The following is a 16,058-nucleotide window of genomic DNA, read 5'->3' as shown; positions in this document are numbered from 1 at the left end:
GTACAAATACAATAAAACAGCGGGTGGGGACTGTTGTGTAAACCTTGTACTCTTAAGTTCACATATAATAAGAGTCGGAGTGTTTGTTTACTGTCTCTACTCTGAGTCTGTCAGACAGGAAGTACCATGGTGCAACATACGGATGTGTCCGTGTAGCAACACAAGCCAATACCTTACAGGACAGGGGCCCGGGGAGGGAGCTCTGTGTGTGTGTGTGTGTGTGTGTGTGTGTGTGTGTGTGTGTGTGTGTGTGTGTGTGTGTGTGTGTGTGTGTGTGTGTGTGTGTGTGTGTGTGTGTGTGTGTGTGTGTGTGTGTGAGAGACAGAAGTCAGAGGAATAACGACCTGTTATTCAATAGATTAAATTAGTTTAAGAATAAAAAAATAAATACATTTTAAGAGAATCTCAAATACATTATTTTATTTAAGTGTAGGTGTAGGCTATAGTTAATGTTTTATTTTTTACAGTTTTTGTATTTTTCTGACATGGTAAATGGCTGCTTTTTTATATAGCGCTTTTATCCAAAGCGCTTTACAATTTGTTCCTTACATTTTACCCAATCACTCACACATTCACACAACGACGGCGGAGGCAACCATGCAAGGTGCCAACCTGCTCATCGGGAGCAGTTAGGGGTTAAGTGTCTTGCTCAAGGACACATCGACACGCTGCCCGGGAGGAGCGGGAATCGAACCGGGAACCTCCGGATTGCCAGACGACTGCTCTACCTCCCGAGCCACTGTCGCCCCTGACATGGGGGCTCAACAATAAATGACAATCAGAAATGTCAAGTTGCATGTTGTTATTCTAACCAGCTTAGTTCTGTTGCATTTCCAATTTATTTATTTAAATTATAAATTGATCAGGTATCGATAAGAGAATCGATAAAGAATCGAATCGATAAGCAGAATCGATAATGGAATCGTATCGATAAAATCCTATCAATTCCCATCCCTAGTCATTTCTCTCTGTGTGTGTGTTGTACAGGTCCAGACTGGCTGATTTCCACACAAACTGCTTGGTGACTCAGCACACAGTGAGCAGCTGTCCAAACGAAGACAATTACCAGGCCTGCTTGGCCTCCTACGCCAGACTCATTGGTCAGTACTGCTGCCTGATTCTGTTACACATTCTGATTCTGTGTGTGTGTGTGTGTGTGTGTGTGTGTGTGTGTGTGTGTGTGTGTGTGTGTGTGTGTGTGTGTGTGTGTGTGTGTGTGTGTGTGTGTGTGTGTGTGTGTGTGTGTGTGAGAGTGTGAGTGTGAGTGTGAGTGTGTGTGCGCGCGTGTGTGTGTGTGTGTGTGTGTGTGTGTGTGTGTGTGTGTGTGTGTGTGTGTGTGTGTGTGTGTGTGTGTGTGTGTGTGTGTGTGTGTGAGAGAGAGAGTGTGAGTGTGAGTGTGTGTGTGTGTGTTTTTCAATACAAGCTAATTAACAAATAATGTATTGAAAAAGAAAGGAATGACATACGAGGTGTGTAATCAGTAAGGTCAGAAGTGTAGGTGCGTGCATGAACGGGAAAGTGTGTAGGTGTAATGTTGTATACCGCAATATCATTGTCAAGCATATATTTTACCTCAGCATCTAAATATTTGCACTTCTCAGGAGAAAACTCTAACTAAGTATAGACTTTGCATTACCAACATCAATATCGTGCTCCACCCACTCAGTGTGGGAGGGCACGTCACCAAACATACCTGATATTTCAAAATAAGCTCTTCAAATGCCATGCTTCTGCAGGGTTCCTGCAGGTTTCAACGAGATCAATTTAAGACCTTTTTAAGACCTTGAATAGCATTTAATACCTATTTCACGGTCATACTGGCAAAGAAGTATGAAGAAGAATTACTATGAAGGAAGTAATTCCATATGAATTGTTGGGGGGGGGCCTGATATTACCATATTGCTTACATTGCAGCCCAGACATTTCCCCCACTAAATCCTATTTAATCACTTTTTAAGGCCTCAAATTTAGATAATTGTTAACACCCTGGGGGAACCGTGTTCTGGCAGATGGCAACCCTTTCACATTCCTGAGGGTCTCTGAATGTTTGAGGCTCAAGAACAGCATCATCTGAAACCAGCGCCACTGTACCAGCCACCCAGTCAGCACCGGGCACTGCACTAGAAGAGTGAGCAGAATGGCAAAGTGACATGGAACAGTTTCACAGATACCTGTGACCACAAGTTGAAATCAAAGGGGGGCGGCCAGTAACTGAAAGGTCACTGGTTCGATCCCCGCCACTGACGGGAGGGTGTATTCCAGCTCTGAGCTGGCAACTGAAGGGTGGCTGGTATTACATCTCCGGTGCCCACCATCCTACCTAAGTGCCCTTGAGCATTTAAATTGCCTTGTGTACATTGACAATAAAACCGCCAAAACTCGATCACCAGTACTAAACTCACGCTGTGTTCGCACCTCTTTTTAATTTTCGCTTGTGATGCCGCCAACATTTATTTCCCTGATTTTCTCACAGCCTAAACCCATTCAGGTAGTCAGTGAAGATGAACCTAGTAGACCGGTTAGGACCCCAGCAAGCTGGTTACTGACCTGCCTGGTCTCAATGTGTCGAGACGACTGCTCTAGCCGCACATACCACACAAAAATAACAGACAACAAGCCCAAACAGACTACTACATTGATGCCTACCCAGGGACACTCACCAGGCTAGAGCACCACGCTGTTAGCTCACACCTGCCCACTCGTGTCACCACATGCTGGCTGCAGGACCAACCTGTCATCACAGTGAGAACCGTAAATGCACCCCCCCCCCCCCCCCCCCCCCCAGACAGCCACCCCCCATTGTGTGTATTGAGCCGTACTGTATTGTACCCATTCTACAATTTGTTAATACAATTTCCATTCAATCAATCGCCGCGCAGGTGATTGATTGAATGAACATTTTATTAACAGATTGCAGAATGGGTACAATACAGTACGGCTCAATACACACAATTGTTAAGGGGATGCAGACCAGAGAAAGACTTTCGTCTTGTTTACATCAGGGTCCCCCATTTTCAATTCATAATGAATTGTAAGTAAGGGTGCAATTAGCACCGTGCAATCCATTCTTTGTGGATCTAGCCCTCAGTATTTTCCCCCTCAAAATTTGGACGCATGCCGAGGAAATAAAGGGATGGTTTGAGGGGTAGAGGAAGAGACAGCGTGACAGTCAGTCCACTCTCTCTCTCTACCTTCAATTATCAATATGGGGGGATGGCTGTCCACGCCGGCTCCGTCTGCTCCTTGTCTGGTATCTCCAGTGGTGTGAGAGGAGGAGGAGGGAGTGTAGAGAGAGAGAGAGAAAGAGAGAGAGAGAGAGAGAGAGAGAGAGAGAGAGAGTTCAAGTTCTTTAATAGTTGTCATACAGAAGTACAGAATACTTTCATACAAAATGCTTCTTACTGTTACGCTCCAGAGACTGTGCTAGACAAGATAGTATCAAATAACATAATAACATAATATAGCATGAATTTAGAAGAAGAAAATGAGGTCACAGTGTTCGGTATAGACATATGTACAATGTTCAATGAGAGAGAGAGAGAGAGAGAGAGAGAGAGAGAGAGAGAGAGAGAGAGAGAGAGAGAGAGAGAGAGCGAGAGAGAGAGAGAGAGAGAGAGAGAGAGAGAGAGAGAGAGAGAGAGAGAGAGAGTTTACTTAATTAAAACACTTGATGGCCATCTGTTTGCTCATTGTAAATGTTCTTCAAAGAGTGCACGGAGAGAATTGCCTCTGCAAACACATTCTTCCACACTAGTGGTCATTTGATCACAGCGCTTTTAGTGATGCGTAGGCATGGTCACTCACTCCAGAGCCGCAACAGTGCATGGAAGGAATTCTAAACATGAATTTCAGTGAAATTGCAATGCGTTCCATGTACAATGAAGACAAAGGGGGGGGGGGGGGAATAGCAGCCCAACTACAGTGGGTAATAAATCCTATAGAGTAGCTATGATGTGCTGAACCATGTGACTTCGGGGGTTTGTATGTATATACCAAACCGGGACCACATGATTTTGGGGGTTTGTATATGTTTATATATATACATATATAATTATATACGAATATATACGAACCCCCAAAATCACGTGGTTCCGGTTCATATATATATTTATATACGTATATATACAATATATATATATATACAAACCCCTCAAAACATGAAATATCCACCTAGTGCCCTTGTGCTGTTGAGAAGTCTCTGTGTTGCTACTACCCTGCTACATGTATATATTTAATTTAATTTAATATCTTTAAAATGTAAGAACATTTTCTACTCTACTCCAGACTGGCTGGTGTGGTGGATGCTCATCCCTTGTGGGGCTTGGCTAAGCAGCAGACAACAGCACTCGGTTTGTTTTCTTTTGTGGAATCAGGTTGCAGGGGTTACTGAAGTACAATATACACTATGACCCAGTATTATACAAAGCAGTCATCACGGTGGAGTGGACGGATGAATCAGTGTATGGTTTCTGGAACAGAGGGGAAACATAAATAATACATGGGAATGGGAGTATGGAACGTAAACAGGATATCTTGATATCTTTGAAAGAATGATAAAGTGACCAGTGAAGCATTTCTTACACAGATAGCATGGTGATGTGTGAATGGTTCAATAGCAAGACAATTAAAAGCCCTTAAACATCAGCACGATTACAATGGAATAAAGAAATGTAAGGAAATGTACAATATATATTAAAGTTATGAGATTGCACCCTAAATACATGTTTCACATGTTAAGTTCTTCACATAACAAGTGGAGTGGCTTTTAACACATTGGTTGCCAGCCGGATTTGGTGATGTATCGCTTGGATGCCACCACGTTAATGAATGGGAGGACGAGCACATTTGCGAACGCATAAACTATATCTTAAATTATGGCTATGTGTCTAATACACCCGTCGCTTATCAATGACTTGCTTGCAGTCAACATGTACGAAACGGATTGTTTTTTCATCAGTACATTTCCGTTTTATACCATTTTGAATACGAGTATAGTTTTGGTGATTTCTAGTAATTTCAGAGAAATTCCGCGAAAATAGCCATTTACTGGAATACACAAAACACGTTGTCATTTTCCGGCTGATTTATGAATCGTTTTCAAATAAACGCTAGATAATCTCGAGTATTTGTGTCCTTATGCACAATACAAAAGCGGGCTGAAAAAGAATGTATTCGTGCCACGCTCAGCGCCTAACGCCACACACACACGCACACACACACACACACACACACACACACACACACACACACACACACACACACACACACACACACACACACACACACACACACACACACACACACACACACACACACACACACACACACGTTGTGCAATCTGTGAAAAACAACTCTGATTAACCCAAAACTGGTAATATAGATTCCTTACCTCAGATCAGATGTTCTGCAAAAAGATGAATCCAATTCCTGATCGCCATTCCAAATATTGATCGCGTTTATTGATCCAACGTTATAGTCCGAAACGCATGATCCAAGCTGCTTCCAGCCTCGCCAGTGACTCTGGTAACACGACACTGCTTGCCAGAGGTGGGGAAACCCTGGGGCGGAGTTTTTCTCTGATGCACTTTTTCACTCCATCCAATCCAATGATGTGTGTTGTGAAGGATCAGATTAAACCGAATATATATATTTATTTATGGATATATATTTAATAGTATTTGTATATCGTTTGATATCCCTTGTATATTCTTTGTACATATACACTGAATATCCCTTTAGTCTACTACAGCCCATAATAGTTCATTCTCTCATTGGACAAGAACCTGGCGCCAGCAGACAAGCCCTTGAGTCAAGTTCAATAGTGCCGACGAACATGTCCCAACTAGCCCCGGTTCCGCGTAGGAATACGGCTACCGAAATACGAATGGTACTATTTGTTCACCGTGCATATAAATATGGCGCAAGTAAAGTAGAACTTTCTTTTAGTCCATTAGTCCTTTACCCTCCAACCTAGTAACAGACGTGAAGCCTCACCCACGACCCACGTGTGGTGCAGTATGGCCTATTTGGCCCCAGAATAGGCATTGAGACCTTGTGTAAATTCATAGCTGAATTGTCATAGTTTGGCACTGTACCGTCGAGTGGGACGTATTTCTATTAAGTTAATAATAGTCTATTATGTATGGTGCATCGTGCGGTATTAGAGTTCTAAAGTGAGCAGCACCCCCATCGTTTCCTCGCGTTATCTAGAGTCTTAACCAGGCTGGGCAGACCACGCGTGGTGCTTTCATCCGAGGAGTTCTGGGCGAGGACGAGTGGACCTGCACATTGGATTACCTACCCGGACGACTGCTGAGCCTATACGGCATGGAATATCTATTTGCTTTGGGTGCTTTGATTTGTGGAGCGGATAACAGCCAATACCGGTGAGTGTTGGAATTACCCCGAGAGGAGCCCAGGTGAGACGGCGCTCAACCCAGACCGAGGCCGCCTCGCTTCTCCTTCGTTGTGGACCTACAGCCTACAGCTACCGTCTACAAGAGGGCCCAAGTGTATTCATCTGTGGATCAAGATCCTGCGGGCACTGTGTTCTGTACCTGAATTCTCCCCAGGAATCGTTGGCCAGATGGGATGCAGCTGACGGCTCTCCAAACCCCCCCCCCCTACTGACTTACAACCAGCAGGACCCCTTTAGTATCCCGCTATAATCCTTAAGTACCATCGCTATAGTTCCCTAAAGAACCAGGTTGTATACTTGCTTCCTGCGTAACCAGAGATTGGACATTCAGTGTTGATTTGCCTACGAATACTCATTTGCCTTACAAGTGCATTCAAATCATAAATGTAATTAAGTGAATGTTGTATATACCTTTTGCTATATTAAACCTTCGACTGTTATATTTGTGTGGACCTGATTTCATATGTGGGAAAGTGTTCATCATACTTAGATATCATGTACTGTATGGCCAGAAGTTAAAGTACATCAAGCGGTAGTGGTTTAATGATACCATACTTATCAATACAGTCAGGGAATTGTACCCATCAGTTACAATTGGTCCTTCGAGCCGGAGGGTAACTAGTGTAATATTAATATAGTGTTATTAATATTGAAATGGCCTATGATGAACACTCCACGAAACGGTCCTCCTAACGTAGAACGCCCGCGGCGCAGACGACAGACACCTCAGTACTTAGAGGATTACGCTGTCAGTCAACTACCTAGCCTTCTACAGACGGTAAACGCGGTAAAAGTAGAAAGTAAAATTATGTCTGACCTTAACGACCAGGTTACCCCGACCACAGAGGCCCTAGTGGGTTCTAATGTAACTGACCAAGCTCACGGTGGGGACCAGGAGGGAACAGACATGCCTTTACCCCCCGCCAATACCGAAGAAGTAGTCCCCGACCAGCTCCGGGAGGAAGACAACCCTCCAGAAGTGGAACCCTGCACGGAACAAGATGAGGAGAGCGCCGAGGAGATAGAGCTCCAGGACTCCCCAACGAGTACAGCCAGGAGCGGCTCACCTCTACAAGCGTCTTCCCCCAGCGAGGCAGAGAGGATGCTGTCACAGGCGTTCCTCGTCAGCCTGACAGCCTCTACCGAACGCGATCGACTCCAGGGTGAACGCGATCGACTTCAGGGTGAACGCGATCGACTCCAAACACAGCAACGGAGCGAAGAAGAGCACATACGCCTGGAGATGAGACGCCTTCAGACGGAAGAGAATATGGCAAGAGACCGGTCCGACACCCAGCGCGCCGCTGACGGTGCCCAAAGAGAAGCAGAGCGCGACATCGCTCTCATCCAGCGCGAAGCCGAGCGCGACAGACTACAGGGCGAGCGCGACAGACTACAAGCGCAGCTAATGGAGCAGCTGATCACCAAGGCAACACCCTCTCCCTCCGCCAGGGGTTCAAGGGCCTCGTCGAGACAACAGTCAAGGGCAGCATCCCCTAACCGACCAAGCGACCCTGAACTTGACCACCAGAGAGAGCCTATACCCCCCACAGACCCCCTTCCCCGACCGGTCCAAGCGAGACCCAGCTACAAGGAAGGAGCAGCATACACTGCGGAGAGGCTAAATAAACGACTACAGGATCTAGAGGACCTGACAGAAGAAGAAGAGGGTGAGGAGGAGAACCAAGCCCGACGACAGCACAGTACTCCACCGGACCAGGAGGTCCAGTACAGCCCAGGCTATACCCCCGCGGCGCTGCGCTACAGACCCCCGACTCTATTCACGGGTGAGCATGACGCACGACCAGCCCAGAGGAACAGCACCTGGACCAGCGGGCCATGGTACCCTGCCGGTACCAGCCCACAGAGAGGCGCAAGAGGAGACTCGCCTAGGAGGCCTCTCTCCCAACGCTCACCGATGTGCCAGCCATCCACGGCGTCATACATTGGCACACCGACGTTTCCAGACTTCACCCATGAGAATCGAGTACAGTACACGGAGCTCCGGATGTGCTTAGAGACAATGATGGTGGATGTCGTTGACGAACGCCACAAGTATGCAATATTACTGAAGCACCTGAAAGTACCCCGAGCGCACAATATAGCGCTAGCCTATGCCACCTCTACGACCCCATACACCGCGGCTCTAGCAGCGCTGGACCAGAGATATGGACGTATATGGGATTACATAATCCAAGAGATAAGGCATATTGACCGCCTACCCCCAGCAACAGACAATCGCTCACTAGACGACCTGTCTATAAAAGTGCAGTCCCTGGTAGGGATGCTGGGAGCGCAACGAGAAAAGGGTATGCACGAGCTATACGCCAACTCTAACGTCGAGAGGATTTTAGAGAAGCTGCCGCCCGCCAGACAAGAGCGCTTTAGGCGGCAAAGAGACCACCGTGATCCTAACGGTCCCGAACCATCCCTCCTCGATTTAGCCGACTTCCTGACGAGAGAAGTCAGCAGCCTACGCTTGGATACATTCGTGCGGAGCACACCAAGCTCCAGAGAGGGACCTAGGAGAGTAAACGATGGAAGAAGATCAGTGACTGTCATGCACCAATCAGAATCAGTACCGAGCAGTAAGAACCACAGTACCCCCTCGAGAAAAGAGAAGTGGAAGATGGTGTGCCCGTACTGCGAGAAGGAACACTGGCTGTCACAATGTGACCTGTTCAAGAAGATGAATGCAGAAGAAGTGAGTCAATGGATAAAGTCCAACAGGCGCTGTTACCGATGTGCGCGCAGTCACATGGCAGCCGAGTGCCGCCTAAAGAAGAGGTGCAGTCGGTGTGACGGAGCCCACCTAGATGTCCTACACGACAGTAACAGAAGAAAGCCTGCACCTGCACCATCGAGCAGCACAAAGGCAAGTGTCATGTACATTGACCCCGCCAGCAGCAGCGGCGCCCAGGTGCTCTTAAAGGTAGTCCGTGTAACATTGAGCCACCAAGATAAAGTCATGGACACTTACGCCGTCCTTGATGACGGGTCAGAGAAGACCCTTCTCCTCGCATCCGCTGCGGCCCAGCTGGGACTGCGGGGGAGCGAGAACCAGATGACGATTCGGACAATAAGAAGAGATTTAAAGACGATAAAAGGCGAGAATGTCTCCTTCACTATCGCAGCAAGCGGGCAGCCAGAGAGACGGTATAGGATTACAAATGCTTTCACCAGCCAAGAAATAGGACTATCACAGTACACCTACCCCATCGCCAAACTGATGGATAAATATGTGCACCTGCGTCAACTACCTATCCCGCTCATAGACGGCGCCACCCCGACCCTGCTGATAGGCTCCGACCATGCAGACCTCATAGTCCCGATAGACCGGGTCCATACAGGACCCAGAGGCTGTCCTGCAGCAGTCGAGACCCGCCTAGGATGGACACTACAAGGCCCCCTCGCTAAATCTCTCAACCGAACAGCAGCCACTAGCTGCCTCCACTCCAGAGTGACAGAAGAAGACACCACTCTCCTGCAGCATGTCGAGAGGCTATGGACACTAGAGACAATGCCCTTTAAGAACGAAAAGAAAGACATTCGTTCTAAAGAAGACATTTACGCCATAAACCTCCTCGAGCAAGGGACAAAGAGAGTCACAGTCAGCGGAGTGATGAGATACGCAACTCCACTCCTGAGGCGAGAGGGAATGCCCACCTTTCACGCCACCAAAGAAGCTACGGAGCGGTATCTATTGAACACAGAGCGGCGCCTAGCCAAAGACCCCGCTCAAGAGAGTGTGTACCGCGCTGAGATTGAGAAGCTAATCACAGCGAGACACGTAATGAAGATTGACATTAAAGAGGCCGATCAGACGACCGAATCATGGTACGTGCCGCACCACAAGGTCCACCACAACGGCAAGGATCGCATTGTGTTTAACTGCAGCTACCAGACGGGTCCCAGAATCTGAATAAAGAGCTCTTGCCCGGCCCCACACTCGGCCCCTCTCTACTAGGCGTGCTACTACGCTTCCGCCAGGACAAGGTGGCTATCAGCGGGGATATCAAAGGGATGTTCCTGCAGGTGAGACTAGTGGAGGAGGATAAGCCCCTAGTGCGGTTCCTATGGAGAGAGAGGATCGGAGATGAGCACCCAGCCATCTACCAATGGGAAGTCCTCCCCTTCGGAGCCACATGCAGCCCGTGCTGTGCTACATTTGCACTGCAGAAACACGTCGCAGAGGACCCAGCAGCAGATGAAGAGGTCCGACACAGTGTGAAGAACAGTTTCTACGTGGACAACTGTTTACAAAGCGTTTCGACCCAAGAAAAAGCCGAGGCTCTCCTACTCAAGCTACGCGCCTCCCTGATCAAAGGCGGCTTTGATCTCAGGCAGTGGGCCAGCAGCGACCCGCAAGTATTGCGCAGCCTCTCCCCCGCGGACAAGGCAGCCAGTAGCGAGACCTGGATGGCGACCATCCCAAGAGAAGCCCAAGAAATGACACTAGGACTAGTCTGGCGCTTCAAAACAGACTCGCTCCACTATAGACACAAACCCCTGACCACGGAGCAGGGAAGGTCGACGGCGATACCGACCACCAGACGGAGTGTGTACAGAACACTCGCCAGACAATATGACCCGTTGGGATGTATTCTACCTTACACCACCAGGGCAAAGATGATTGTACGAGCACTATGGGACAAGGACCAGGGCTGGGACGACCCAATACCCGCACACCTTGCCTCCACATGGAGAGAGTGGGAGACGGAACTCCGCTCACTCCCAGGCGTCAACATACGCCGCAGCTACTTCCCATCCACAGTGAGGCCAGAGACATGCAAGATGGATCTACACGTCTTCAGCGACGCCTCTGAAGTAGCCTATGGATCTGTGGCCTACTTGCGTGCCCAAGAGAAGGGAGGAGAGATACACACCGCTTTCATCCTGGCTCGCTCAAGAATAGCCCCACGAAAGCAACAATCTATCCCGCGTCTAGAGCTCTGCGCAGCCCTAGCAGGAGCGCATCTAGCCACGTTAATCCAACGTGAACTCACCATCCCGGTGCAAAGAACAATCTTGTGGTCAGACTCTACGACAGTACTCACATGGATCAAGTCTGATTCATGCAGATACAAGGTCTTCGTGGGAGTCAGAGTCACAGAGATTCAAGAGTTAACAGAAGCAGCAAGCTGGCGGTATGTGGACACCAAACACAACCCAGCTGACGTCATCACCCGGGGAATGTCCCTAGATGACCTCACCCGTCGCAACATCTACAGTGACGGACCAGAGTTCCTCAAGCTCCCGGAAGAAGAGTGGCCTACGCCCACCCCACGGGAGAGTGCGCAGCTAAAGACATTCCTGTGGCACCACCCAGAGATTCAGCCCACCACTGACATTTCAGCAGCTGACTACGAAGAAGCAGAACTTCTTCTACCCGATAGTCTTGAACAGCCGACACAAGGTCACAGAGCTGATCATAAAGAAATACGACGAGGATGTGCACCACGCAGGAGCAGAGAGAGTCTTCGCGGAGATCAGACGTCGCTATTGGATACTTCAAGGGAGAGAAGCAGTGCGACGCTTCCAGCGAACCTGTCTAGACTGCCGAAAGTGGCGCGCGCAGCCCAGCATACCACGGATGGCTGACCTACCTCCCTGTCGCCTCCGACTCGGCGACAAGCCCTTTCACTCCACAGGCATGGACTGTTTTGGCCCGTTGTATATAAAGAAAGGAAGAGGAACCGAGAAGCGGTGGGGTATTGTATTCAAATGCATGACCACCAGAGCGATACATATCGAACTCCTTCCAACCATGAGCACAGACTCATTCCTTATGGCCTTCCGAAGATTCACATCGCGGAAAGGAAAACCGTCTACATTGTTGTCTGATCACGGGACAAACTTCAAAGGCGGAGAAAGAGAGCTGAGAGAGAGCTTCCAAGCTATGGGCCCAGAACTTAAGACTCACCTCGCTCCATCCCAGATTGACTTCCAGTTTAATCCCCCGAACGCACCCCACTTCGGTGGAACCTGGGAACGAGAAGTACGTTCTATAAAGACAGCCCTGTACGCCGTGCTTGGGGCCCAGACTGTGGCGGAAGAAGTCCTAATGACAGTCCTCACGGAGATCGAGGGAGTATTGAACTCCAAGCCCCTCGGTTACGTCTCAAGTGATGTAGCAGATGTCGACCCAGCCACCCCCAACACACTCTTGATGGGGCGGCTGGACCCCGCGCTACCCCAGACAATGTACAGGCCTGAAGAAGCGAACGGCCGAAGAATGTGGAGGTACAGTCAAGTACTGGCTGACAAGTTTTGGAATAGCTTCCTACTCCACTATCTACCGTCTCTACAGACCCGCCAGAAGTGGGTAAAAGAGAGAGACAATTTGACAGAAGGAACAGTCGTCATGATTATCGACCAGTCACTACCCAGAGCTATGTGGCCGGCTGGCCGCGTAAGCAAAGTGATCACCGGTGCCGATGGCAAGGTCCGAGCAGCTGAAGTGCTCGTCCAAGGGCGGACTTACACACGACCCGTGGCGAGGCTAATAGAACTGCCAAGACTCCCAGACACTATCGATGACGACCATGACCCCACGACTTTGTGAGTTGACTGACCCTTACAGCGGACCTTGAGTGGTAGACAGTGCGGTTAATCTGTCTCTGCTTAGCTAATTAGGTGGGACTAATTAGGGGGCGGCTGTTGTGAAGGATCAGATTAAACCGAATATATATATTTATTTATGGATATATATTTAATAGTATTTGTATATCGTTTGATATCCCTTGTATATTCTTTGTACATATACACTGAATATCCCTTTAGTCTACTACAGCCCATAATAGTTCATTCTCTCATTGGACAAGAACCTGGCGCCAGCAGACAAGCCCTTGAGTCAAGTTCAATAGTGCCGACGAACATGTCCCAACTAGCCCCGGTTCCGCGTAGGAATACGGCTACCGAAATACGAATGGTACTATTTGTTCACCGTGCATATAAATATGGCGCAAGTAAAGTAGAACTTTCTTTTAGTCCATTAGTCCTTTACCCTCCAACCTAGTAACAGACGTGAAGCCTCACCCACGACCGACGTGTGGTGCAGTATGGCCTATTTGGCCCCAGAATAGGCATTGAGACCTCGTGTAAATTCATAGCTGAATTGTCATAGTTTGGCACTGTACCGTCGAGTGGGACGTATTTCTATTAAGTTAATAATAGTCTATTATGTATGGTGCATCGTGCGGTATTAGAGTTCTAAAGTGAGCAGCACCCCCATCGTTTCCTCGCGTTATCTAGAGTCTTAACCAGGCTGGGCAGACCACGCGTGGTGCTTTCATCCGAGGAGTTCTGGGCGAGGACGAGTGGACCTGCACATTGGATTACCTACCCGGACGACTGCTGAGCCTATACGGCATGGAATATCTATTTGCTTTGGGTGCTTTGATTTGTGGAGCGGATAACAGCCAACACCGGTGAGTGTTGGAATTACCCCGAGAGGAGCCCAGGTGAGACGGCGCTCAACCCAGACCGAGGCCGCCTCGCTTCTCCTTCGTTGTGGACCTACAGCCTACAGCTACCGTCTACAAGAGGGCCCAAGTGTATTCATCTGTGGATCAAGATCCTGCGGGCACTGTGTTCTGTACCTGAATTCTCCCCAGGAATCGTTGGCCAGATGGGATGCAGCTGACGGCTCTCCAAACCCCCCCCCCCTACTGACTTACAACCAGCAGGACCCCTTTAGTATCCCGCTATAATCCTTAAGTACCATCGCTATAGTTCCCTAAAGAACCAGGTTGTATACTTGCTTCCTGCGTAACCAGAGATTGGACATTCAGTGTTGATTTGCCTACGAATACTCATTTGCCTTACAAGTGCATTCAAATCATAAATGTAATTAAGTGAATGTTGTATATACCTTTTGCTATATTAAACCTTCGACTGTTATATTTGTGTGGACCTGATTTCATATGTGGGAAAGTGTTCATCATACTTAGATATCGTGTACTGTATGGCCAGAAGTTAAAGTACATCAAGCGGTAGTGGTTTAATGATACCATACTTATCAATACAGTCAGGGAAGCATTTTGTATGAAAGTATTCTGTACTTCTGTATGACAACTATTAAAGAACTTGGAATTGTACCCCTCAGTTACAATGTGCATTACCATCCGGGAGACGATAGGGGGCGGTATTTGCCCTTTTCGAGCTCAGAGCCATTCCCAATGATAATGTCAGGCTGGACGGATGAAAAATGTATGGATATCGCTAATAAAAGAAATAACGAGAAATCTCATTATTGGCAACCAACGCATGGCGGCCAACAACGAGATCTCTAGTTGTTGGCAACCAATGTGTTAAGCATTAAGGGTAAATGGAAATAAAAATAATTAATACGATTTATAGAAATACATTTGCCTATGCATGGCCTTATTGCGGTGATTAACCAATGCACAGTCATAACACATAAAGTAAATAATGTACTATGCACTGGGTAACTTCAGTACACTGAATTTATATGTGCTCGTGCGCGCTCTGGAGTAATTAATCAATTCACAGCGCAAGGGAGCAGAGAGATAGACTGGATGCTTTACATCAGCATCCTAAACAGTCGTGTGTCGATGCTAACATCAGATAACAGGATCGCATCGCCATCTCCAACACATTAAGTGATTTCCAAGAACTTACTTTGTCAGTCACTGACGCATACAGGAAGTCAAATGAGAGTTTTGGAGAGATGCGACCAGGGTGAGACTGATCTTTCCGTTCCCCCCTGTTCTCGACGTTGTGCACCCGTTGAGAAGGCCGTGGTCAGATGGGATTATTTAAAAGGAATTTTGAGGTGGACAGGGGAGGATTCTTTAAAAAGAAAAAAATACCTGTTTTTAAAAAAATCGGTAATCTGATTACGTCTTCTTTTTCTGTATTGGAATAGAGTTAAAAGAAATTGTATCCTGATTACGTAACACCCGTTACTGTATCCCATTACTCCCTGAGCCTAAATTTGAAATTGTTTTCAATGAAATGCCGCTTGCTTTGACAGTTTCCATCCTTCTTTGCCAATGTGCTACTCTCATATTGATGACCGTAGGCTACAGTATTTCAAGGTGGCACTAAGTGCTGTATACTTAAGATGAGGTAATCATTCATTATGCTGTTCTGGATAGGTCAGAGGTCATACAGTAAGTATTAACTAAGACAACTCTGCTAGTCATCTTGCATCTGAACCATATGCTGCTATACAGCAAGTGTTCATGTATTGCCCCTCTGAGTACCAGAACATACAAGCGACATCAAACTGGATCATTCATAATTGAGTGATGTATATATGTAACGGATGGATTTCAGATGTTGTGAAGTGACTGGGGTGAGTAGTGGTACTATGGGTTAAACTCACTCTCACCCTTAAAAGACACATAGACACATTAAAAAGCAGTGAGTTCACTTCTTGGTATAGCGGTCTGTGCTGTTGCCCGCGGTGTGGGAGACCACAGGTTCGAAACTCCCCCGGGGCATCGAAGTTTAAGGTGACGATGTCAATACCGTTACATATATTTATTTCGTAGCATGATCAGTTTGTTAATTCAGAACATGTCACCCTCTCGCTACTCTCTGCTAGAGTGCTTGTATACAACAGTAACGTTAGCATGCTAACTGGCTACAGTTTCTAACAAGATGAAAATAC

General features: G+C 47.5%; 1 protein-coding gene across 1 annotated transcript in view; it reads left to right on the top strand.

The window, feature by feature from the left end:
* LOC311235315 (GDNF family receptor alpha-2-like) overlaps nt 1–16,058 on the top strand; it is a 257,806-nt gene that overhangs the window by 209,619 nt on the left and 32,129 nt on the right. Inside the window, exon 5 of the mRNA XM_084322740.1 lies at nt 988–1,100. Within this exon, the coding sequence (XP_084178866.1) occupies nt 988–1,100 (113 nt within the window). The remainder of the gene's footprint in view (nt 1–987; nt 1,101–16,058) is intronic.

This window comes from Notolepis coatsorum (assembly GCF_963971535.1).
Source record: "Notolepis coatsorum genome assembly, chromosome: 10".
Lineage (NCBI taxonomy): Eukaryota > Metazoa > Chordata > Actinopteri > Aulopiformes > Paralepididae > Notolepis > Notolepis coatsorum.
Note: the sequence above shows the minus strand (reverse complement) of the source record. Positions and strands in the feature narration are given on the sequence as shown.